Genomic DNA, 26,447 nt, shown 5'->3' on the forward strand with positions numbered 1-26,447 from the left:
AGAGAATGACAGTGGTGCTGATAATCTATACTCAGTCAAAGGTCTGCTTGACAATTTTCTCACAAGTACAGGATTTAGGAGTATATTTTCAAGACTTGTAGGTGTATATCTTGGGCTTATAATGAGCTATAGCAATAGATTTTTTTAACATGGAGCTTAAATTCTTCATCCACTTTAAGAGTATACTTTAAGAATATTTGAGATGTAATATGTTAAATAAAACAAAATACTCATGTCTTGTTTACCTTTGTAGTGTGACATATTAAGAATCATCTTGTTGAGGCACCTGGGTGGCTCAGTTGGTTAAGTGCCTGCCTCTTGATTTCAGCTCAGGTAATGATCCCAGGGTCATGGGATTGAGCCCAGCATTGAGCTCAGTGCTGAACGTAGAGCCTGCTTGGGATTCTCTCTTCCTCTCTCTCTCTCCCTCTCTTTCTCTCTCTCCCCCCTGCCCCTCTCCCCTACTTGTGCTCTCCCTCCCTCTCTCTCTCTCTCTCTCTCTCTCTCTCAAAAAAAGTCATTTTGTTATTATTACTACTATCTATGACTTGAGAAAAATACCAAGTTTCAATGTAAACCATGGTCATTTATTATTTGAACAAGATTATTTTCATTTACATGGTTTCATATTTTAAAATGTGTGGTTCTATATAAAATAAGAGAAAGTGGGTTAATATTTTTAAATATAGAATATTAATGTGGAGTTTAAGGTCCATTTTTACAAATTTAAGTTTCCTCTGAAATACCTGGAAGCACTCCTCACACTTAAAGAAAACAGCTTGCACCTTCATGTTCACAAAAACTGTACTGTGAAACTAAAACACAAAACAAAGCGTTGTGTGGCCGTGTATTTTATTGAACCTAGAATCTAATAGCTGTTTGGCAAGTCAATCTAAGACATAATATTTTTGATTCCTTAAGTGTCAAAATGTATTAAGTGTTCACTGTACAAAGCATTGTGGAATTAAGCAGATAACAGAAAATATACTGTTTCTGCCTTCAAAGGGATAAGGTTATTTTGGCATTGAAATATTTCTTTTCAGAAAGCTGACAGCAGTGGCAATGTGGGTAGAATATGGGCAAGATCGGTAGGTGTCTTCTCCTGTTTGGATCTCTCTTTGAGGCACCTGTTAGCTCTCCTGGTCTCTTAGAGTTGCCTGTAGCTCACCTCTGGAAATTCTTCCCTTTCCAATTCCTTCTTTTATTATGCCCATATCAAAATTACTTGCTTATAATCTATTTTCTTAGGGATTAATTGCCACAGTGACCGCTAACTAATCTGATAAACTAATCCATGCTAAGGTATGTTCTAGTTTTATCCCTTTGAGTAACATATTTATGTTTTACTCTCTTTTTAGAGACATACCTTAATGCATTAAAGTGATTCTACTGGTAGGGATTTCTACATGAGTGATGGATCTTTTAGTGTCCCTTAAATTAACCTTTTGAGGGGCTGCCAACATTGTTTCCCTGTCCTGAGGGTAGAAGAGGGAAAAAAAATGGGCTAAGTCTTTGCATTGCGTGGAAGAGTTCTTAATTACATGCTTACCAAAATCCATGAGGGGGCAGGTGGTTTCTTCTCCACTTTGTAGGATCCTCTGTTTCAACAAGCCCAGCCCAGTTTTCCACAATTCTTATTGGAAGAAAATGTATTTTTCAAAATAAGGGTGCAAGCAGCATTCTGGGCAGGACAATTCTTTGTATTACAGGATAGTATTGTACATGGCAGGAAATTTTAGCATCCCTGGTCCCAACCCACTAGACTCCAGTAGCATCTCCCCTGCTACCCCACCTGCCCAGTCACTATGACAACCAATATACCACCCCCACATTTCCAAATGTGTGGTGATGATTATTAGGCAACCCTTTTAGAGCCAGTTAGAACCTTCTCTGTAGGAAGCACAACATACCCCATTAGCCACATCCTCAAAGGAGGCGAGTAGTGGTCAACCTCTAGTGACCATGTCTCTGTTCAGGAATACTGTGTACGACTGGGGAAAAGGCAGACATAAACTTTCCCCTCAACATTTTTCCAGTCAACTATTTTACCCTAAATCAGGTATTCAGACTAAAAGGATGGGAAATTCTTCTAAAAGTAAAGGCTTTCTTCAGATGGCAGCTTAATAAGGAATCATTTGGTGGTTTGACATTGATCTTTCTAATATTGTGACAGTATCCCTGAAAGAAACTATTCCTTTTGGGAGTAACATAACTTCAGAATTTCATATTACTATATTTGGAATCACATTTGGTCTCATTCAAAAGATCATTAAAAAAATTTTTTTAATGTTCATTTATTTTTGAGAGAGAGAGAGAGACAGACAGACAGACAGAGTGCAAGTGAGGGAGGGGCAGAGAGAGAGGGAAACACAGAATCTGAAGCAGGCCCCAGGCTCTGAGCTGTCAGCACAGAGCCTGACACTAGACTTGAACTCATTGACCACGAGATCATGACTTGAGCCAAGGTCAGATGCTTAACTGACTGAGCCACTCAGGTGCCCCTCAAAGCTCATTTTTTAAAGAATCAGTACATAAGGAAAAATGGGGACAGAAGTCCCATGTCTCAAATGCTGTGGTAACACACTAAAACATTGATTTTTTTTTATAAATTTTTTTTAACCTTTATTTATTTTTGAGACGGAGAGAGACAGAGCATGAATGGGGGAGGGGCAGAGAGAGAGGGACACACAGAATCGGAAGCAGGCTCCAGGCTCCGAGCCATCAGCCCAGAGCCCAACACGGGGCTCGAACCCACGGACCGCGAGATCGTGACCTGAGCTGAAGTCGGAACACTTAACCCACTGAGCCACCCAGGCACCCCTAAAACATTGATTTTTTAAAAACTGTTCACTTAACACAATTTTCAGTAAGTCAATTTGTATTAATTTTATTAATTTTTCATAGTCTTATGATTAAATGGCTTAAAGATAAAGGTAAAAATAAGAACTATGTAACATCAAAGCAAAATGCATTTCTAGTTTATGGTGAGTAGATCAAAGTTTCAGGGACCATAAAGAGTTTCATTGGGGGAGTAAAGTCCTTTTGTTTTCTTTTAGATAAGATATATGTATAAAGGGCTCATGAATGATAATAGTGCTGTTGTATTAAATAATGCTCAAAGAACATGACTGACAAAATTATGTTAAAATAAATTTTAAAACAATTTATTTAAAATAAAATTATGTGGGGGTGTCTGGGTGGCTCAGTTGGTTAAGCATCCGACTCTTGGTTTTGGCTCAGGTCATGATCTTGCAGTTCATGAGTTTGAGGCCCACGTTGAGCTCCGAGCAGGCAGTATTAAGCTTGCTTGGGATTCTGTCTCTCTCTCCCGTTCTCTCTCTCTCTCTCTCTCTCTCTCTCTGCCCCTACCCCGCTTGTGCTCTCTCTTCTCTCTCTCTCTCAAAATAAATACATTTTTAAAAAATAAATAAAAGAAAATTATGTGGGAAATAAATTTTGAAATAATTTGTTTAAAAGTCTGTGGTAACTTTAAGAGGATGGCAGGTAGGGAACATGGCTTTTGAAAATATGAATGTGTTCTTGCAATGCTAATGGTTATCCCCAAAGAAAGGGTTAAGACGGGCTTCTGTTTAAAAAAAAAATTAGGGGCGCCTGGGTGGCTCAGTCGTTACGTGTCTGACATTGGCTCAGGTCATGATCTCACAGTTTGTGGGTTTCAAGCCCCGTGTCAGGCCCTGTGCTGACAGCTCAGAGCCTGGAGCCGGCTTTGGATTCTGTGTGTGTCTCTCTCTCTGCCCCTTCCCTGCTTGCTCTCTGTCTCTCTCTCTCTTTCTCTCTCTTGAAAATAAAGATACATTAAAAAAATTTTTTTAAATAATAAATTTTTTTTTAGGTTTATTTACTTACTTTGAGAGACGCAGAGACAGCATGAGTGGGAGAGGGACAGAGAGAAAGGGAGAGAGAGAGAATCCCAAGCAGGCTCCACACTGTCAGCACAGAGCCTGATGCAGGGCTCAAACCCATGAAACCATGAGATCATGACCTGAGCCAAAACCGAGAGTCAGACACCTTACCGACTGAGCCACCCAGGTGCCCAGAGATGGGTTTCTATTATAAATATTTGTACATTTGGTACAAAATGATGCTGATGTGGTGCTATATGGGTGGTTAAACTATTGGTTATGTTGATAAGAAAGCCAATTATATTTCTTCACTAATGGTCTATGTGTTGGTCAGATGCCAACTTAGGAAAATGGTCACTCTGCTCTGAGTTCCAGGAATGCAGGGGCCATGTTAATCCCACTCCATCTCTAGTGACTGGGCACAGTTCCTAGCACACAGAAGGCCCTCATAAGAGCAGAGGAGTTGAAAAACATGTACTCATTTTTTTCTAGTGTAACAGGCACAGCCCTTGATGATTCTCTCCCTGAACCACTTTCAATACAACAACTTCTGACGGCTAATAACAACTCTCATCTCTATGCGTTTACTGTGTACCTGGCAATGATACCACTATTTCATTTAATTATTAAACCAATTTCATGGCACAGGCATTATTGCCAACATTTTCAGATAAAGAAGCTGAATCTTAGGTCAGTGATTGGCTTGGGATTACGTGGCACCAAAATGCAAATCCAGGTCTCCAAGGCTTGGGTCTATTTATTGAGTGCCTGTTGTGAGTGAGCCAATGTGGTAGGAGATAGATTTCATAAGATAAGCCTCTGCCCTCTGGTGAGGAAGAGGGTCATGTAAACAGGTCATTCCATTCACTATTAAAAGGGCTGAAACAGAGAAAGTTATAAGGCAGCAGCTAGTAAAATTTAAGGAGAGAGGAGTAATTACTTGAATTTAGAGATGTTGCTAATCACACAATGATAGAATAATAGGATTTATATGTTGGGTCTCCAATTCCCAGAGGCAAGCAAGTCATGGAAGATGAGCAAAACTATCACATCTGGATGTCGAACAATTCTGTCCCCAGGTCCAATTTGCCTTCAGGGAGCTCTGCACAGTGAGCCCACCATTGTATAATGAACAGTTTTGCTGTGCCTATACCACACTTACCTCAAACGCCCAGTGCAGTTCTGACAGCTCACACCACCCCCAGCAACTTGGAAAGCTTCTCCCTGTTACTTCTGAGAGTCACCGAAGGGGCACCTCACATGTAGAGACAAATCGAGCCGTTCTTCTACTCAGGTTACCTCTTGCCAACATCCACCGCAACTAAAGCTTCCTAAAGAAACCTGCTGCCACCTCTGCTAAGGACTGTTAAGCAGTCCGTGACCCATGACCCACTCACCCCTAATTCTGCCTTTACCCAGTAAAGCCATGAGAGGTGGGAGGAAGCCCCCCTCTGCATTCCATTGGCCTCCAAGACCTCCTGTCTTTCACTGTATAATTGTCTCTCACAGAATTTCTTCCCATCTTTATCACCTTTAAGCAAAAACTTATCTCAACAGGAAGAAAAAGCAGCAGTTTTCTGTGTGTTTCCTATCCTGTTTATAGACTTCCAAGCAAAATGTTTTCTTTCCCTACTACTGACATACAAGTAAACACACATATACATACACGCACTCACACAGGGAGTGTGGAGATAGAAATCTAGACGAAAGCTACACAATTGGCCATTTCCCTTACCAAACCGGAATGCTTAATGCCTTATATTTGTGTCATTAAAAGAAACCACTCAGGGTTTTTCCCCCCCAAAAGGAAAAAACAATTTACATTAAATATGAATGAATATTTACTTGTAGAGACCCAAAAACACACAAAAAAGTTCACAAATTTTAAATTTCAGTCTCAGCCAAGACACCCTATTACATATAGGTGAATAATCTAGAGTCAGGAATATTAAGTTTGGTGGTTAAAATCATCCAGGTAATGGCAGAGCCAGGGTCAGGATTTAGGTTTTTCAATCCCCAGTCCAGTGATCTTTCTCTTGGGGGGGAAGCGGGGGGGGAGGCAGGGAGGGAGGAGGAGGTTAAAAGAGGTGTAGTTTGATACTTTTTCCTCTCTGGAAGAAAGAAGAATGGGTTTCTCTGTTCTCCCTCAGCTAGTTTTTGGTCAGTTTTTGGTCATCTGCTAGGTATGTGTCATTTCTGGCTCTCGCATTTTCAACACAGCCGACTCTTGTGTACTGAGCTCTGAGCCTCCGTGGTTTTATGGAATGTTCAACATAAGCCTCCTCCAAAGGGAGACTTGTGCAGAGCTCCTCATTCTAAAAATATGCTGTTTGGGTTGAAATGGTTAAATTACTAAGGCTCCTTTTATTGGAGCTTGAATTGTGCCTACATTCCTTTTCACTGTTTTCCTTTTCAAATTGAGTCTTATAATCTACCTTTCCACCTCTATGTTTTTATTCTTTTGAACAAACTGAGCATGATATGCTCCACACAGCCTAGAAGCAGTTACTTATGTGTCCTAATAAATCAGTTTCTCTGATTGTCATTAATATTCAAACATTTTCCCTTAGTGTGGTTGCCTAGATATGCTGCCACAGGGCCTGGAACATATTTCACCAGTACTAGATGTAGTATTAATTTTCTGTTCTGCCTCCCTCTCCCTGGTCCAGGGAATGGCTAGCTCCTTTTCTTCATCTTCATCAGAAAGTAGAAAACTATGCGCATCTGCCACATTCATAATGCTTTTGGCTTCTTTAAGTGTGATGGGGGGGGGAATGTTGGGGGTAGATTTGTAGCAGCTGTTTTACCACATTCCTGTGAAAATGCCTGTAGGCATAGACTGTTCCACTCAAGCCACAAAAATACCTCTCTGGCCCTGGTAAATCTGCCTTGGCAGATCTGTCAGAATGCAGGGTCCCAGACTCTAGTCTGCATAAGAAATACCTAAGGGTGCAGATTGCTGGAATACACCGTCAGACCCTAGGACTCTGTCCATCTAGGGTAGAGCTGAGGACCCTTTAGCAACATCCTGGTGATTCTGATGCAGGCTGTCTACAGAGCATTCTCTGGGTTTTAGAATTGGGGTCATTTCTTTAAAAATTTTTTTCTTAAAATTGTGCCTGGATGGCCAGTTTTGAGGAATGTTATAGAGGGGATTAACAAACAGATGGGGGAGTGGGCCAGATTTCTCAAATCCCTCCCTTCCCATCTCTCTGATTCTATGATTCTGCATTTTTTGGATTATATATAATACATCTGAATCCATGGAATTTAAGCTCAGTTCGGAGAGATTTCTTGGCATCTTTTTCTCCCTACTGAAGCTCCTGCAAAATGAAGGGTTATGCTAAAATGTAGAAAATATGTGTGTAGACGCTTTGGGAACTTCCTGGGCTTATTTTTTAGTAAATAAATAAAACCACAGTCCACAGTCTATGGCCCCTCCCCGTTCATACCTTCTGGGCACAGTTTGCTTGGTTTTACAAGATTAGGACTGAAGTGGCGGGTAGTTTCTGTGAATAGGAGCAGAAGAGGAATATGCCCTGAGAATTGAGGTAAGCCTTACATCCTGAAGGGGATGGTCTGGAACATCAGGACACAGCAGGGCTCACTTACAGGTGGGGCAGACAGACCTTCTGTGATACGACTTTAGAAGAGACAAGGGCACTTTTGTATGAAATTTCTTTAGAAGGGGTTTTGGTGCCAAGGAGGACTGCCAAAACCTCATACTCTGTAAAGATAAAACTTAAAGATATATACCTGGAAGATGATTTCTTAAATTCACTCTATTACATATAAAGGATTTCAATGATTGTTTCCAGAAAGCTGTTTTTAATGTGGAGGGGGAAACTACCATAGAAAGTTGGAGTGAGGGGAGAAAATAATGGAAATGAGGAAGACACCGTAAAAATAGACAGTTGGCACCATGACTGTTCTTACTCTGTTGATTTTATTCAGTATGCAAGACACACCATAAAATCCTGGAGAAAAAGACCTGACCTTGTGGCAACCTCAGCTAATGAAAGAATAGAAATTCTATGTAAATTTGAAGACAGAGGGCCCTGACAAAGCAAATGCCACTGTGTTCTCATACACTAGAGGGAGGGCCTCCGGTTCTCACTCAGAGGCAGCCTCAGGTCTGGCTATTAAATGGTAATATACATTTAAACATTAACCTGGAATCTCTTCAAGAAATTCCCTATGAGCTGCCTTCCACATTAGGGGTTTCCAAACAGGGATAGTGTAAGGGATGATGTAAAACCAGGATAGAGAGAGGAATCTTGAAGAAAAATCAAAGCCAGATAGGAAGGAAGACTCAAAGCAGACAAGAAACTTCTAGATCAGACAATCTAGACAGACAATCTAGACAGACTACAAAGGCCAGATAACGCAGAAGGGATGATACCTAGCACAGTGCTTGGCACTTAGGGACATTTCATAAATTGTCATGGAAGGACGGGAAGGAGGACAGGGCTTCCTGGTAAAAACTTTCTAAGTTATCAGAAGAGGCTGTGGGCTACAAAGTGTGTTATTATGACTAAAAGGCAACTGGGTCTAAATCTAGAATCCAAACAGCAAAGGGTATTAGTACTTCCTTTCAGAGACCTATGCAGAAGCACAACTCAGGAAACCAAAGCAAGTGGCTTAGCCCATTGGTAAATGATCCAAAGGCAATGTGACACAGACTAGAAACAAGGTTCAAGGACGTACCTGGTTAGGGACATTTCTGCTGAGAGCTCAGGAGAAGTGCCTTGAGGCAGTACTTGTGGTTTATCTCTTCTTTCATAGTTAGTGGCCCCTGCACTTCCTTTTTCTCAAATCCCTCTTTCTACATAAAGTTTAATTTTGCTCCAGAACATTTGTGAATGTTGAAATCAGTGAACAGGGTGAAAGAAAGGAAGTGAATTAAAGAGGAAGTAGGAAGAGGCCAGGTCCTTGATGGAGGCATTTTCTTTTTCTTGGTTCCTGCATGTGGCTCAAGGAAGACCCCCAAAATTTGACATCAGGTTGGCTAGAGTAATGTTATCCAGTTGTCCATGGGCGGTAGTGGGGGTGGGGGTGGGTCTTTCACTATACCTTCTGGTGGACTTTATTGGTTAGTAAATCTTGAACTCCAGCAGCAAGTATTTCCTGTATGCTTTCTGCATGCCAGACTCTGGCCATGAGAGAAGTACCCACACTATTCTGCCCTTAGAAACCTATAGTCTGGTAGGGGAGAAATAGTCATACATTTTCATTTGCTTGAAAGAAAAGAACAGGGTGCCATGAGAGTTCTTAGCAAGGAAACATATGTGAGGAGGTGACATTTAAGCTGAGACCTGAAGAGTAAGATTTCATCAGTAATAAAGAGAAAAGGTGAGGGTTTCAGGCAGAGGGAACAGCATGTGCAGAAGCAGTGCCAGTTTCCAAATCACAATATAGAAGGGCCTTAGAGGCAGCAATTCGAATGATGGGCTAGAAGCTATTTTCACATAGCATTTTACATAAGATTTATAAAATATCAATTGTGGATATCAGAGGAAAGATGGGCTTGATATATATTATAAGAGATACAGCACCCCAAATCTCCTTTGTGCTACTACTATTCAGGAGACATGAGATAGGTCAGGCCTGTTTGAAGACCCAAAAGAAGGCAATTGTGGCCAAAGCATAAACCTCAATGAGAGACTGGCTGAAGATGAAGCCACAATTCAGGTAGAGCCGAGGAGCCTTACTGGGCAGGTTACAAATTGTTAATTTTATCCTAAGTGTAATGGGGAGCCATTTAAGGGTTTTAAGCTGGAGAGTAACATGATCTGATTTTACAGTTTAAGATCACTTGAGCTTCTTGATAGAAATGAATTGCAAGGGACAGAAGCTAATTGCAATGGTCCTGTCCCTGAGCAATACATATGTATTCCTCATTTAATTCTCACAACAGCCCCCCAAAATGGGGGAACTGATGCCCTCTGAGGTTATATAAACTGCCCAGCATAACACTAGGGGAAGAAAAAAAATGTATACAATTTGTTTTATTATTGTGCAGTTAAAGCATGGGACATACCAATAAAATCTCAATGATTGTTTTGTCATAAAATTCTGTCAGTAGGTGATGGTCATATCCAGAATGCAGTGATCCCAAAAGGGTTTATATGTGTTTTTGCAGCAAGGAAGTTCCTGACCCCGGCTGCTCATCCAAGAGATAGTAGATACAGCCATGTATGATTAAAGCTATTATAGGATTTTGCTCTTAAAAACCTTTCTTATCATTGTTAAATGTGCAAAAGACCTCTTTTCACTGTTTGGACCTTTTTGTCAGGTTGTTTTCCAGGAAGTGGTTGCTAGGAGTGAAAGAGTTTTATTATTTAGAGCTAAGGGGAGCCTAGATATCCCATCATCTTAAAAAGTACAAAAAAAAAAAAAAAAAAAACCCTACTCTGCAACACCATTTGTACCAGTCCACCTGCTTTTTATTTATTTGTGGTTATCTCTTTTTGCTAATGATTCTCTGAAAGCACACACTAAGGCTTGTACCTAAATACTGTCCTGGAGACTGCTGGAGGAGTCTGACTGCCAGGGCCCTTCAGAGCCAACAGCTGCTTCTAATAACAGTGAGTACATGCATGCTAAGTGACTACAGAGGCCCCTGCCAACAGTGTGAGTGCCAGCCGCCTGCACAATGCATGACTTCCCTTGAATATGGTTGCCTTTACATTCTGATGATGCTTACCACTGGGGGAAACCCCACCAAGACTGAAGTTGTACCAAGCACGTTACAGAGACACTGTTCCACATCTGGGACAACTTCTCACCCAGGTCCTGAAGTTCTTAGCTGGGTATCCCTTTGTGCCCTCTCATACTACCCCTTAACAGTATCTTTGCTTATTAACCTAAGAGTGTGTGTGCCCTTTTGCTCTTATAAAACTGCCATGTGCTAGGCTGTTTATAGCTTTTGTCTAGTCACTAAACTTAAAACATTGTTTAACCTTGTTTGATATTTATAATGTGTCACCTGCAATTATTACGGTACCTGTTGGAAACAAATAGACATAAGACCCATCAGTAAGTGTCTAATAATCTCTAGATAAAAGTCACAACTACGTGTAACCAGAATCACATGCTCAGAATCACAGTTCAGATCCACATGGCACCTTTGAGGTCACTTAGGCCAAACTTCCATTTAATAGACGAAGGAACTGAGGCAGTGACAGGTCAGGGGATTTATCCAGGCCAATCAGCAGGGTAATGGGCGAGCTGGAGCTATTCCAGTCTCCTCAGTCTCAGTTCAGAAAGCCTTTAGAGGTATACATATATTATTAAACTTTTTAATATATAAACATAAATTCAGTCCTCAGAATTGGACTTAACATTTATTTACTGGATCTCTTACTGTACAAGGACTGGATTTGCCTCCCAACATTTGGGCAGATACTAGCAAATATACACACTGAAGTCACTTCCCTTGGCCCATGTCATAAATTATTGAGAGCAAACTGCAATTATGATGGAGACTAAGTTTATCTCCAGAATGTCCACCTTTGTTCTCCATCCTCACTTCTCTCTTCTTTCTTTGGTATTCCTCCCAGCCTTGCTGATATCTTTTTTTTTTTTTTTTTTTTTTTGAGAGAGAGCGAGAGAGGGTGCAAGTGAGTGAGGGGCAGAGAGAGAGAGAGAGAGAGAGAGAGAGAGAGAGAGAGAGAGAAAGAGAGAGAGAAGTGAGGCTCATCCGAGGTGGGGCTTGTGCTCACCTGAAACAGGGCATGAGCCTACCTGAAGTGGGGCCTGAACTCACAAAGACCTGAACCAAAGTCAGATGCTTGACTGACTGAGACACCCAGGCACCCACAGTCTTGCTGGTATCTTAAGATACGTATCCCAACCTATACGTGGGCCCTTGGCCTTCCACACTTACAACATAAGATAATGCTTTATGTCTAGACCTTTTCCCATCTCATTTCCTCCTTTGCCTACATAAACTTACCTATATAGTACACACTTTCCTCTTAGTTTCTTCTCTCAGGTATGATGTTAGCAAAGCTCATGTGCTAATTACAACATAAATGTGTTCCTGTCTTTGCCTATCATGAGATGTTATCACTTTATCAGTCACTGTCTTGAATTACGATATTATTTCACTCTCTTGAGTTACGATATTATTTCTAGAAACCTCTATTAAAATGTAAGCAATGATGGAAAGAGCCCAAATGTCCATCAACTGATGAATGGATAAAGAAGAGGTGGTAGATATAAACAACGGAATATTATTTGACAATCAAAAAGAATGAAATCTTGCCATTTGCAACAACATGGATGGAACTAGAGTGTATTATGCTAAGGGAAATAAGTCAGACAAAAACAAATATCAAATGAATTCACTCATATGTGGAATTTGAGAAACAAAACAGGTGAACACAGGGGAAGGGAAGCAAAAATAAGATAAAAACAAAGAGGGAGACAAACCACAACAGATTCTTAAATACAGAGAACAAACTGAGTGTTGCTGAAGGGGTTTTGGGTGGGGGGTGGGCTTAATGGGTGATGGGCATTAAGGAGGGCACTTGTTCGGATGAGTACTGGGTGTTATAAGTAAGTGATGAATCACTAAATTATATTCCTGAAATCATTATTACACTACATGTTAACTAACTTGGACTTAAATTAAAAAAAAATAATAAAAGCTACCTAAATAAAAGCTACCTAATAAAAGCTACCTATATATACACATACACACACCCAACGTTAGCCAGGAGGTAAAATCCATGAAGGCGGTACCATGTGAAAACAATACATCCTGCTAGAATTAAACTGTAAGCCTGTCCCTCCCCAAGTTATAAGCACTTGTGTCACACCTCTTTCAGTAGAAATATAATAGCATCTGGTGCTCAATACAAGTGTATCTAATACATACCAAGTCTATAGATGATTCTGGATGTTTTCTTTTTCTCCAGCTGGAACACATAGGTCAGTGACTACGCAACTGTAAGATTAAATAAGGGATGGATTATGAAGACATCCTTTTTTTTTTTTTTGCCTTGATTCAAATTATATTTCTTAACTTTGGAAGTTAATTGTGGAAATATGAACTGCCAGTCAGAAATGGCATTCAACTGAAAAAGCATAAAATATGCTTATTTGAATTCACAGATTCAAATATTTTGGGCACACACTTTTGGGCAAATGGTCATTCTATAGGCTGACCTTTATATGTGCAGCCAATTATGATCGGCTTCTCTATTATCTAATGTTCTTTCTCCCACCTTCCTTTCATACTAGATGGATCAATTACGACAATGTTTTCTTGTGGTAAAAATAGCCCTCAAATCACAGAAGCTTAAAATGACAAAGTTTCTTTCTCTGACCTCAGAGACCAAGGTAGACAGAGAAGCTACCAATTTTAAGCATGAACAGTTATAGTGACATAGGGAAAGAGAGAGTAGAAAATAATGCATTGGCTTTTTAAGCTTATAGTATTTCCCCAGCCACAGCAAGTTGCATGGATACATCCAACCTTTAGGGAGCACTCCAACTTTAAGATGTGCGATCCAAAACAGTTGAACACTGAAAATATTTAGTAGAGAGTGCTAATATCACTTCAGATTACTTGTAATTTCCTAAACCTACCATTTAACTTAATTCTTTTTTGTTCTTGAAAGAATGCTTTTGTCAGCCTTATACACCTGGATTTCTACCTCATAAATGCCACTTTTCTAGAATATTCCATAATCTCCCTGATAGAATTCACTTCTAGATCATCTTTATTCATTGAATATACACATATATGTAATGTTTACAGTATCTAGACATATATATACATATATATATATTTTTTAATATTAATTAATTAATTTAGAGCATGCACATGTGAGAGCAATCCGGGGAGGGGCAGAGGGAGAGAAATAAAGAATCCCAAGCAGGCTCCATGATGTCAGTGCAGAGCCTGACACGGAGCTTGATCTCATGAACCATGAGATCATGACCTGAGCTGAAATCAAGAGTTGGATGCTTAACAGACTGAGCCACCTAGGCACTCCTAGACTAATATATTTTAATAAGGAATTTATGTTTATCTGAGTTTCATCTACCTCCTCAAAAGACCATGTTTTCCTTACTCATCTACATAATCTTAGTTCCCATCATGGTGGTTGGTGCAAGTAGATAGTCACTAAAAAAAGGTGTCCATAAAGTCCTTTTGCAGTTTTAATTTTTTTTCAATATGTGAAATTTATTGTCAAATTGGTTTCCATACAACACCCAGTGCTCATCCCAAAAGGTGCCCTCCTCAATACCCATCACCCACCCTCCCCTCCCTCCCACCCCCCATCAACCCTCAGTTTGGTCTCAGTTTTTAAGAGTCTCTTATGCTTTGGCTCTCTCCCACTCTAACCTCTTTTTTTTTTTTTTTCCTTCCCCTCCCCCATGGGTTTCTGTTAAGTTTCTCAGGATCCACCTAAGAGTGAAAACATATGGTAACTGTCTTTCTCTGTATGGCTTATTTCACTTAGCATAACACTCTCCAGTTCCATCCACGTTGCTACAAAGGGCCATATTTCATTCTTTCTCATTGCCACGTAGTACTCCATTGTGTATATAAACCACAATTTCTTTATCCATTCATCAGTTGATGGACATTTAGGCTCTTCCCATAATTTGGCTATTGTTGAGAGTGCTGCTTTGCAGTTTTAATTTTTAATACTTCTTCTTTGCGAAATAATAGAGAAGGAATTTACTCAAGATTCAAATAAAATTGTGAGATGTTCATTTTTCTAATATATTTCCTTTATTTTCTTGTTAATAAACTCCCGTTACATTCATTAAGGCTCAACTGAATTACTGAAAATGATATTATTTAAAATGATGATGGAGACGTTGAAAGCTAAAAGATCTACATCCTCTTGTCTAGTCGGGAGATATCTGCACATAAATAGAGTAATGCAATAAATGAAGATATTACCAAGTAAGTCCTGATCTGGAGAGAAAGAACCCTTTAACTCTGCCTAGGGAGGTCGGCGATGGCTTCCCAAAGGAGATGACATTTGAGCTAAGTTTTAGAAAAGACAAGAGATAGTCAGATGAGAATAGTAAGGGGGTAATGGTAGGGGTAAAAGCCACAGCATCAAGAAATGTGTGCTACTTTTACGGCAATTCACTGAAATGTTGAACAGATTAACATTTCTGTATCAATGTTCTCATTTGCAGACTAAGATTGTACCTACCTGCCAATCTCAAATGGATGTTATGAGGGTAACAACTGTTACGAGGGTAAATGTGTGGTTATATAAAAATTTGGAGAGCACCAATGTACATAAGATGGAGACCTTGTAGGGTCAGTGGAATTTTGATGGGTAGGGAAAGGGGCTTAAGACATACCATCTTACCATATAAGATGGTAAGAATCGGGTAAGCATGACTCCAAGGAGAAAAGTTGGTTAGGTGAGGGAAAATCGATCCTTTTAGCAAGGAAGGAGGATATCAAGTTAAAGTTCAAACACTAATCAATCAGGCACAAGTATAGAAGTCTAGTTTAGCAGCAGAAAAAGCTGGTTGTCTTAATATGGCTCAATATTTTTTTGTTGGAAGAGAAAGGAAGCAAATCTGGAGTTATAAAAGTGATTCAGAGTCCAAATGGGGGTAAGCTTCTTAATGCTCATTGTATCTCCAATTCCATGCCTTTAAATCATGCAAGGCTATTTATCATATGTGGCCCTCAAACAATATGCAAATAGGTTAAGCACAGATACATAATTTAGTAGGGTTAAAAAAATGAAAAAGGGAATGTGATAAATTGTAATTCAAGGAAAAGAGAAAGACACAAAGAATCTTCTATAGTGTGATACTGAATCAATCAGGATGTCTTAACGGAAACCTAGATTCAAACTGATTTAAATAATAAGGAAATGTATCATATATAACAAAGGAGGGCAGGCATCAGAACTGGTTGATCATGAATATAAGCAGTAGCTCAAGAATATCATGGGGATTCCAAGAGTCCTTCTAGCTCTCCACTCTCTTGGCCTAGATGTGTTGGGTTTGTCTTAAGGGTAGCTCCTCTCTTTCATAGCAAGATAGCTACAGCAGTTTCAAGGGGAATAGAATTTCCATGGCTGGCTAGGACTAATCATGTGGGGTAGAACATGTGCTGGGGAATAAAGCTTAAAGAAACTTACACTGCTATCATCATCTGATTTCTCAGGACAGAGTTGGAAACATGGCAGCCAATAGGCCAAATTATCATTGCAGATGTTTTGTTTGACTAGTGTGCTGTTAAAAAAAATTGAATGAGCTGCTCACTTGTGTAAGTCAGAAGATTTTATTTATTTTTAAAAATCATACTTCTGTATTATCTTAAAGAATCCAAAAGTCTAGCTAATTGTGCCTGCATTCCACTTATCTAAAGCTGGCTGGAGTACATTAGTTATATCCCCTTTAGACAGAGCATTCCAATTCTAACTTACTGGAGCCTCATCATTCCCTAATATGTAATAACCTGGCCTGCTTTACTCAAGTTACCTACTGAACCTTTCATTGGGGAAATTATTCCCAAAGATTTTTAAGAGCTTTGTGGCATTTTTGTAATCATGAACATGTCTCTTACAGGCATTTGTCCAATGGTTCAAAAGAATAGAAGGCAAGAGCCACATCTAGCTGGAGAGTGTGTCTTTGCCAATTCCATTGTACAAATTGAGTGACTTTATTAACTTACAATTTTCATAGCCATAAAACTTAGCATTTGACATCCGTCCCCAATAGAATTGTTACAAAGATAAACAGCTTCTTTACCTTCAAAGGAAGTAAGGATGTATTTTTATTCATATTTTATCAATGAAAGAATTGCTTTCATATTTATGCTTGATAGCCAAGAAACAAATATTTTTTTCTATAAGATTTTCAGTCAAATATTAGTCATTCTTACCTTTGTAAAGCTTCAGTTCAAGGATACTGTCTGTTGGTTACACTCTTGAAGTGTATTTACAAAGTAGCTCTATTACTTACTAGTTGTATCACTCATCATTGGTTAAACAAAATTAAATAAAGTTTAAAAGGAACCATTAAAAAGTGATAATTGGGGGTGCCTCGATGGCTCAATAGGTTAAGTGTCTGACTCTGGATTTTGGCTCACGTCATGATCTCACGGTTCGTGAGTTCAGGCCCCGCGTCTGGTTCTGTGCTGGCAGAATGGAGCCTACTTGGATTTCTCTCTCTCTCTCTCTCTCCCTCTTTCTGCCCCTCCCCTGCTGGTGCTCTCTCTCTCAAAATAAAACTTTATAAAAAAAGTGAAAATTGGATTTGTAGTATCTTCTACACTTATAATTGTTAGAGAAAAGAAACAGCTTTCAACATTATAATAAGGCTTTTCTTTAATTATGAAATATTTCAAACAGAAAAAGAAAGAGAATATAACAAACACCTGTGCATCAACTACTAAGGTACCATATTTGCTTCAAATTTTAAAAATTATTTTTTAAAAAATCAATCATTACAGATATAGTTGAAGTTATCTGTATACATCTCTTCAATCCCATTTCTCATTATAAACACCCAGAAATAACAGCCACTACAATGAATTTGATGTTTATTAATCTTACGCATATTTGAAACTCTTAAACCATGTATCCATAAATCTATAAACAATGTATTGTTTTGCATGTCATACAATTTTATAATCATGGTATAATACACATATTCAGCTGACACTTGCCTTTTCTCAATATTATTTTTGAGACTTACCCACTTTAATACAGGATACTGTATTAATTTTAATGTACAGTACTCTGCTATATGCAAATATCACATTATTTTAATTCATTCTCCTACTGATAAACATTTAGGCTGTTTCTACAGAGACTTTTTTTTAAGTTTATTTATTTTGAAAGAGAGAGAGTGAGCATGTGGGAGTGGGAGAGGGGCAGAGACAGAGGGAGAGAAAGAATCCGAAGCAGGCTCCACACTGTCAGTGCAGATACTGATGTGGGGCTCGAACTCACCAACTGTGAGATCATGACCTGAGCTGAAATCAAGAGTCGGATGCTTAAACGACTGAGCCACCCAGGTACCCTACAGAGATTGTTTTTTAAATACATCAGTTTGTTGTACTCTTGGGGGTGCATATGAATGAAGCTGTGCCTCAGAACATATCACATGGTATTGTTACTGTGAGAAGCAGCTCAATCATGAATCAAACTTTCGTTTCTGGAGTTGCGTTGCTTCTTGTGACATAATTGGACAGAGGGAATCACATACTATAAATGTCAGATGCTTAAAAAGTATAGACAGATTTGAAGGAATTCATGCTATACAGAGGATAAATAGTGATTCCTCTTTGCCCCAGAACATCAAAATACATTACTGTGGATGATGACTGTTTTTAAAAATGTCTGAATTTTGAATTTAATTCCATAATTTCAGTGAAGTTCAGTAATTGGTTTCTGGATTAGTAATATGACTTTACCATTGGGTGAGCATAAATACACAAAATCCAGGCTCATTTTTCTTTTTCAGAGCTTAGAAAAATGTGACAAATTTCAGATACTGAAGCAGCGTTAGGTTTCATAGCATAAAACCAATATAGCATAATGGATATGAAGCTCACACTTTAAACCACTAATTTTCCCTAATTAAATCCAAATATAAATCACATATTAAAATATCACTCAAATATTTTCTACCTGAACTTTGGTTTTGATTGTCCCTGAAAGAGAATGACTATTCTGACTGTCCCCTCAGTGACAGTCAGTTTCAACTGCTCTGGAGGTTAATGCCTATCTTTTAGAGGTCTCAAATTCTCTCTGTAGTCCATATTAGTCTCATGGCGGCCTAGTCATCTTCATTGAAGTTAGATGATATACCAGTCAACCTAACTTAAGTATTGTATAGTAATAATTCCTAAATTGAAATTACTTACAGGAAGGATTCTTTCTCTTCATATTATTTGTCAATCACAGTCATCTTCAAGTTTGTTCCATTATTCGGGGACCCAGGTGAAAGGGGCATCCCATCTTTGGGACATGCCATTCTTGTCATACAAGGAAAAGAGAGATGTCAGAACTATGTGGCAAACATCACTTCCTTTAATATTTCACTGAACAAATCAAGGCAAAGGGCCAAGCCTGCTATTAAAAGTAGGGAGGTAAAGTCCTCCCATTAGAAGGGACATAAATATTTGGGAACAGTAATTCAATTTACCTAGAGGTTGTTTTCATTCTCAAGAAGGTATCCTTTTGATTGACTTTTGCAATGTTTATAAAATCTTTTTTTTTTTTTTTAGGTTTTCCTAATTATACAAGCAAGACTTTATCTCTGACATGGGGTTTAGTCCAATTTAATATTTTCTACCACACTACAAAAAATAAGAGTTAAAATTACTTTCAAAAATAAGTAAATATCTAGAGAACCTATGCATAAAATTGTGATCTAAGTGTAACCAATATTAACTTATAAGCTGATATAATTTTCCTCTGAATGAAGGAAAGTAACTGATTACCACCCCACTCCAGTTCCAGCCATCAGGGGGCCCACAAAAAAAATTTTATATGGTTGTTATTTAGGATGATACCATATAAGTAGTCTCTTCAGGTCTCATGAAAATTTCACCATTTTTGTGTGATGTCACAAGGAAGAGAGGTTTAACATACATAGGTGGCAAATAATAGATTTTTAGATTTAATTATATATGACATGCACATTCAGGCAATCTTTTCTTTTTAATCTAGTAATTCTTCCTTCTGTATTACTTTTTAAAAGTTATTTGTAAACAGCTGGTACCATGGGCACTGAATCCAGCTTTACTTAATCTTACTGTCTTTGCAGCAGTCCAAAGATACCTTGGAAATTATTGGTTTATTTTCTAAAAATAAAGCAAATGATCTCATTTTGGGGAGCCAGCTTCTTCTTAAATGATATTTTACAATTAGATGGTTTAAAACAACTCTGTTTGGCTTTTTAATAACAAATGTGACAATCATGTGCAACAAAATTTATTCACTTATGGAATAATAATAATAATATTTATAGCTAACACTTATAGAATGCTACTGGCATTGTTCTCAGTGCTATATATATATATATATATATATATATATACACACACACACACACATATATATATATATTCTTTTAATCCTCACAACCCTGTGAGATAAGATACTAATATTATCCCCATTTTATACATGAGGGATCCATAATAACTTTAATACATATCTGAATTCAACTTTGGAATAGTACGTCATGTTTGACAGGGTTTATCAGCAAGACTAGGAAGCTGGCCAGTTAAAGCAGGAAACAAACAGAAGAAAGGGAAGTAGTAGCAGAAGCTGTTTAGAGGTTTCCTGAATCTTACTCTATTCTCTTAACAAAATTCAAACAAACAAAATAGTGAGTCAATTCTTTTAAGCTATTAGGCAAAGGAGAATTATTTTCCACTTAGCTTTAGGTCAACAAATAATAACCTTTTGGTTCTGGTGAAAGGCAAAATCTGGAACTTATACATATGTTACATTATGATCTTGAAACATTAGTCTTTTTTAATCTTCAAAAGAACACAGGAACTCTAGTTAGATTGTTCTTCTAGTTAGAACAGAAACAAAATGCATAAATTCCAATTTTTCCTTTGGATGGTTCATATCTGCTTAATGGCTATGGGACTACAACCTCTTGTGGGATAGCTGCACTTATCTACTGGCAAAGAGGAGTCTAAGAGTAGCTCTGACAATCCAGCCACCTATTAATCTGGAGATTATCTATTTGTAGTTATTTTAGTGGACTGTTGTATGTGTATAAAATGTTTTTATAGGGACAGATTTTGTTTTACATGATGATATAATTTAACAAGTAAATAATTAATCTAATGGAAATAGTAATTAACTCCAATTCATGGTAGCTCGGTTGTATTTGATTAAAGAAACATTAACTGAAGATTAAAAAATATTATATATGATGAAGAAAGGAATCAAATTAAAGTATGAATGACTCAAACTTTAATTCTGTTTATAGTACTTTTAATTTGCTGTCTATAACTTTTTCATGGTTTTCACAAAGAAAGGGTTAAATTGCATCAGACTCTAAGTCCTTCTAAATGTTAGGACTAACGTGTCCATTTTTACTAGCTCATGCATGGAAGCAGAAACTCTAGAAAATAATATATTACTAGGTTTGCTTTCCATACTTGTTAAGTATACTATAAAGCATTTAAGCCTTTAAAAAATGAAAGAAATTTACAAAGAATTTTCATAGGAAAATTAGAGAAGCTAAGAGAAAAGCTAGGAGGCAAATAAGAACTGGATGTCAATAGCTTGGAAGTGGAGAGAAAGGAAACAGTCAAAACTGATAACCAGTTATATCTAAGAGGTCACACAATATTCAGGTTTATGTCATTGACAAGTCACTGGAAAGGTTAGGCAGGGCTGATATTCGTTACCTCTCCTCCAAAAGTTGATGTTCCTTTTCCTGAATACTGTATATTATTACTTTGACTCTTCAAATTTTAGTGAGAGGTAATGTTAAGTAGTAATAAAAGCCCTCTAAATAATTTGCAATTGTCTGAACTTTTTTTTTTTAAGGCGATACTTAACCGATTTACACATGATAGCCTTTTCCAGGTTCTTCCGGTTAAAGAGCAGATAGAAAAAATTTAAACATGAGCAAGACTCTGACATGCCAAAGGTCACAATAGCCTGTAGGGTACAGATTTCCTATTAATCTAGTGCAATATTTTAAGATTCATTAGATTACTAATGCACCTAGTTAATGCACCTGACGCACACCCTTCCTGGTTCATAAAAATCATCCCCATTAACTTTTGTGGATCTATGCATTTAAACCTAATTGTTTCAAGAAACAGTCTAAAAACCTTTTGTCGTGAAGTGCATAGGTAGGCTCAGAGAAAAACTCAAGAGTGTATCAGATCCTTGGCTCTTTTCCCACAGACCAAATAGGATAAACAACAGATACTAGGCTGAAACGATTTAGAGAACCAGCACTCAGATGCTTCTATTTTAAAATGATGAAGCAGCTTTTAAAATACAAAAGTATCTACAATTATGCTTTCCAGCAAACTAGTGTCAAGGGAATCCTTGCTGTTCAAAAATATTTTTGAGATACCAGTGTACATTAAAAAAATAATTTTTAAAAAGGAAAGCAGTCGTATTCTGGAATTTCTCTCGCTCTTCGCCCTCCCCCGATCTCCAACCTTCCAAATGGCTAAGTCGCATAGCTGAAAGGATTTTGCTCATTTTTTCCAAAACACTTCACATCTGGGGAGTGGCCAACTATGGAAAGTTTCAAGTAAATGTAACATTTGGGAGAGAGACGAGGCTCGTCTGGGGCTGCCTTTCCTGGACCGCGGCCCTCAGAGGTGTCTCCTCACGTCCTCACCGGATAGCCCGGGCCAGCTGCAAGCTTGGACCAGCCAAGCTCCGACGGCTCGGCCAGACGCCAGCTCCGGCCAATCCGACTGGCTCCCGGCCACTCGGCTGCAGGGGCTCTTGCCGGTCAGTCTCCCCGACAGTTCGAGGCCCCAGAGTCCAGGAGCCAATCCGCTTCGTAAGTGACGAGACCCCTGACTCCCCAGTTTCCAACTAGGGCAGCCTCGCAGTTGGCGAAGCGAGAGGGAAGCGGCCTCGCTAGAGCCCCTCCTGGCTCCCACGCCTCACACGTCAGTTCGATTCCTCTCCCCGCCCCCTGCCAATCTCCACCCCGGCTCTCCGCGCACCCTGCGCGGAGAGAAATTTGACTGCTCCAGTCACCAATCAGGAGAGAGATCGAGAATCTGAGCCAATCGTAGCAGGGGAAGGAGGGAGGACGCGGGCGTCCTCCCGCCCCCGAGAGGGTGAGCGCGGAATGTCTCTGGCCCTCCCCTGCGCTTCAGCCTCAGTGCGGAATCCTCGGCGGCGTGAGGTGAAGCGGCGGCGGGCAGCCTCCTGAGCAGCAGCGGAGGCTGCGGGAACCGGAGTCCAAACCACACCCACGTCGCTGCTTCTATCCACTTCTGCCCTCTCGGTGTCCCACCGGAGACTGCGTTCCTAGAGGAGAGCGGCCGCCCACGCCCCGAGCATCCTCCCTAGTCTAGCGGGCGCTGACAGACCCGGCGGCATGATGCGACTGCGAGGCTCGGCGATGCTGCGGGACCTGCTCCTGCGGCCTCCCGCCGCTTCCTGCGCAGCTCTGAGGCGGGCACAGCCCCTCGTCACACTGTGCCGGCGTCCCCGAGGCGGGGGACAGGGGGCCGCGGGCCCAGCGGCCGCCGCGCGGCTTTACCCGTGGTGGGGCGGGGGCGGCCGGCCGGCGGGGCCCCTCGCGCGGGGACTGTCTAGCTCCCCTTCGGAGATCCTGCAGGAGCTGGGCAAGGGGGGCACGCAGCAGCAGCAGCAGCAGCCTGGGGCGTCGCCGCCCGCGGCCCCATCGGCTCCCAGCCCCAAGGACGGCCCCGGGGAGACGGATGCGTTCGGCAACAGTGAGGGCAAGGAGCTGGTGGCCTCGGGCGAAAAGTGAGTGTCTCCGCTAGGCGGAAGAGGCCTCCCCCGCGTGGGGCCCGGAATCGGGCCCGGGAGGGGCCTGCGGTGGGGCGGGATGGGAGCGGAGGTTCGAGAAAGAGAAAGAAAGAGATGCCGGGCGGCCTGCGCAGTCTGCGCCATGTGATTAGGTCCGGCCCCGCCCGCGCCTTCCCCGTCGGCGCCCCTCCGCTCGGCCCCCACTTCCCTTCCCCGCCCCTGGCGCGGGCCGCCCGGGAGGAGCCGCGGAGGGGCCGGAGCGGCCGGCCTGGGCCATTCCGCCCCCGCCCCCCCTCGGCCCAGTCCTTTGGGGCTGCGGCTGCCTGGCCCGCGCCGCGTGCTCTGCTCCCCGGCTCCCGGCTGCAGCTCCTGGCCGCCTGCCCAGCTCTCCGTGGGTGATGCCACACGAACATCTCCACCGGGTGACATTTAGGAGTCGGGTGTTTAGCATACACTGCGCCTTCCTGACTCGTCATTTTTCAGGCTCAGGTTTCTTTCTCTCTAAGCCTGCCCTCCTTCTATCGCTCTGCCACCATCTCTTTAGAAGCCTAACGTGGCAGAATATTCTTAATATTTCTGGAGTGGCTTTCAGGCGTGGTGTCGAGCCATCTGGGGCACCGGAAATAATGTTTTCGAAAGGAGATTAAGGAGGAAGAGAGTCATGTGGCCGAGAAGGGGCACGCAGTACAAGACTACCTGTTTGCACTGGGGACCAGCTTTGGCCTGTCTAATGTCTTCCATGAGATGGGCGAATTTTTTAAAATAACCAAAATAGCCAAGATGAAATGTGGCTGGTAAAACACTAGGAAAAATCCGAGTTATGTAGTTTTTGTGATTTAAATACTGATAGAATGTTAAGTCATCTATGCCACACAGCACTTTTGACTTAAAACGAAATTGGTTTTTCTTAACAAATGGGAAGCAATTTCTTGGTTATTTTGTATAAATATAAATGGACCCCAACTTTGTTTTCCGAATATGGGTAAAAATATAACCTGTATGCTTTCTTTATACTCTACCGTTTTGCTGACATTGTACTGACATTATGTGACCCGTTTTGCCACCCTGTCACTCACGTTACTGTCTTCAGCTTCACATCACCTTAAGTCAAACTGAAAGTGTGGTGTGATTTTTATACTGAATCACAGGCCTGCTTAATGTTTCCTGTAATTGAAGTTGGCACCTTCCTAAAACATTCCAAGCTTAAGTTTTCCCAGACTGAAAAATGTTATTTTAATGATGGGCAAAATTTGTGGTATTCTGGGATAATGGTTTTGTGTCACAAAGTCTTAGGAGCGTATAGGTAGGTCATTTAACATCTTTAGTTAGATGATTTAAATCCCTTCAAGGTCTGAAAAGCTAGACTTTTGTTAAATTTCTATCTCTCATGTTTTTTAGGGTCTAGAATGTGTATGCTTAATCTCATCTGGTACTCACTTGTACCTTATCATCTGGTTTACCAGGCATGAAACTAGTTTAAATACCTGAGCCCAGGGTTACAGAATTACAAAGTGCAATTGCTAGCATTTAAAAGTTGTCCTTGAAGGCTATGGGATGGGAATTGTTTTCTATTGAAAATGTCTTCCAGTTTGTGTCTTTTCAGTGGCACTAGTGTCCTTTTTTTTCCTTCTTGTTAGATAGGAAATTTAAGCTCATAAGAACTTTCTAGCTTCATTTCCTTCCAAATAAGAAATCGTCTCTTAGCAGTAACTTTGAAAACACTATTTTGGTTAATACTTACTGACAACGATACATAAAAAAAGGTCCTGTACTGTACACCAACCACCAAAGAAAATCAGTCTAGGGAGGGAATCCTTCAAGAACATTTGCTCAGCTGACCTGGGAATTTGAATGGCCAATAAGACAATCTTGTTTACCTTAGTTCAAAGGAGTTTCTTTTTCTGCCACTAAAGTTTGGAATAATAGCTAGACTGGCTCAGGAGCAATCCAAGTACTATATATGATAATCCTGAGAGCTTTGAATCGAGGATTTCAAGAGTGAACCCCAGCTGTCTTGAATTCATATATACACTTGAAGAGCACTGGCCTCAAGATTGTTAAGACATTTTTAATCTTTTTAAAGATTATATTTCCTGAATGATCTGGTTTCCAAATGTAGTTTTCCTCTTTTGACTCCTTCCATTTTGCCTTTGTGTAATAAACATTTCTCTCATTCTGGGAGGTAAGCTTCCAGTTAATCCTGTTATCCCTTCTAATGCTCAGCTTCCAAAATATAGTTCATCCCTCGGTCAGCAAGCCACCTGGAATGCCAGCACTCACGACTCTGCCAGGTTTTATGGAAGATTATTAAAAGAAATAACCATGTGAAATTAAATGAGTTAACATTTTGTAAAAGGCTTAGGACAACAATTTGGTATGTGTTAAAATAGTATATAAGTGTTTATTAAATAAGAATAAAACTGCTTCATCTTCATGTTGTAAAACATGACAAGGACATTATTAGCCTTTGAATTTTAGGCGCATACATGAGAAATTTCTTTTTGTTTTTTTAGTTTCCAGAAAAAATTTCTCTTGAAAAATTATTGTACTTCTATTTGATTTGTACTGTTTGTCTTTTTGGCCTACTTACTAGTAAGCTTAGAGAATTTAATACTTAACCATAGCAATTTTATTAATTAACATGGCTAACATGTTTGCTTTTCCTCCTTTCCTTGGTCTGACTATATTTTATTAACCTTACTATATTATATTTTGGAAAGAGGTGGAATATAAGCAAGTTACCTACTTACCTTTTTTCCATAGTCAAATTCTTTGAACCAGTGTCATCCTAGGCTGTGCCATCTCCTTCAACCAACTTCAGTCTGGTTTAGATTCCTGGTTTAACTTAAGATTTTACTACTGTCTTAAATACCCTATAGAAAATATGATTTTTGCTTAGTTTTCCCTGTAGTGCACTTACTTAATTTTGTTGCTATCATTTTATCATTTTGAAAATCCACTTGGCTGTCTTCATTTTTTAAATTGTCCTCTTTGCTTTCCTGGCACTTTTTGGGTTTGCTCACTGAGTAAACCCTGAGGCTAAGGTCTTTGCTTCTTTCCCACTTGTCTGCCTTCTCCACAGCATGTGCCTTCTCTCAACTTTGCCTCTCATGATAATATTTCATCT

General features: G+C 40.0%; 2 protein-coding genes across 7 annotated transcripts in view; one reads left to right on the forward strand and one right to left on the reverse strand.

The window, feature by feature from the left end:
• LOC101084304 (serine protease 58-like) overlaps positions 1–19,893 on the reverse strand; it is a 132,925-nt gene extending 113,032 nt beyond the window's left edge. Inside the window, exons 1-2 of one of the 3 annotated variants that reach the window (XM_045034156.1) lie at positions 18,739–19,893; positions 12,748–12,816 (exon numbers count right to left, since the gene is read on the reverse strand). Coding sequence is in view for 1 of the 3 variants with exons in the window: in XM_045034158.1 (XP_044890093.1) it covers positions 18,739–18,760 (22 nt within the window). In the remaining 2 variants the exon portion in view is untranslated. The remainder of the gene's footprint in view (positions 1–12,747; positions 12,817–18,738) is intronic. The other 2 variants (XM_045034155.1, XM_045034158.1) reach the window with 2 other exon arrangements.
• A 2,775-nt stretch (positions 19,894–22,668) lies between these two features.
• The window catches only part of GLS (glutaminase), an 86,500-nt gene continuing 82,721 nt past the window's right edge, over positions 22,669–26,447 (forward strand). For 2 of the 4 annotated variants that reach the window (XM_023259558.2, XM_023259559.2), the window contains exon 1: positions 22,671–23,317. In XM_023259558.2, coding sequence (XP_023115326.2) covers positions 22,923–23,317 — 395 coding nt within the window. In that variant the 5' untranslated portion in view covers positions 22,671–22,922. Of the gene's footprint in view, positions 23,318–26,447 lie in introns of all 4 variants that reach the window. The other 2 variants (XM_045034150.1, XM_023259560.2) reach the window with 2 other exon arrangements.

Source organism: Felis catus, chromosome C1, assembly GCF_018350175.1.
Source record: "Felis catus isolate Fca126 chromosome C1, F.catus_Fca126_mat1.0, whole genome shotgun sequence".
NCBI classification, from domain to species: domain Eukaryota; kingdom Metazoa; phylum Chordata; class Mammalia; order Carnivora; family Felidae; genus Felis; species Felis catus.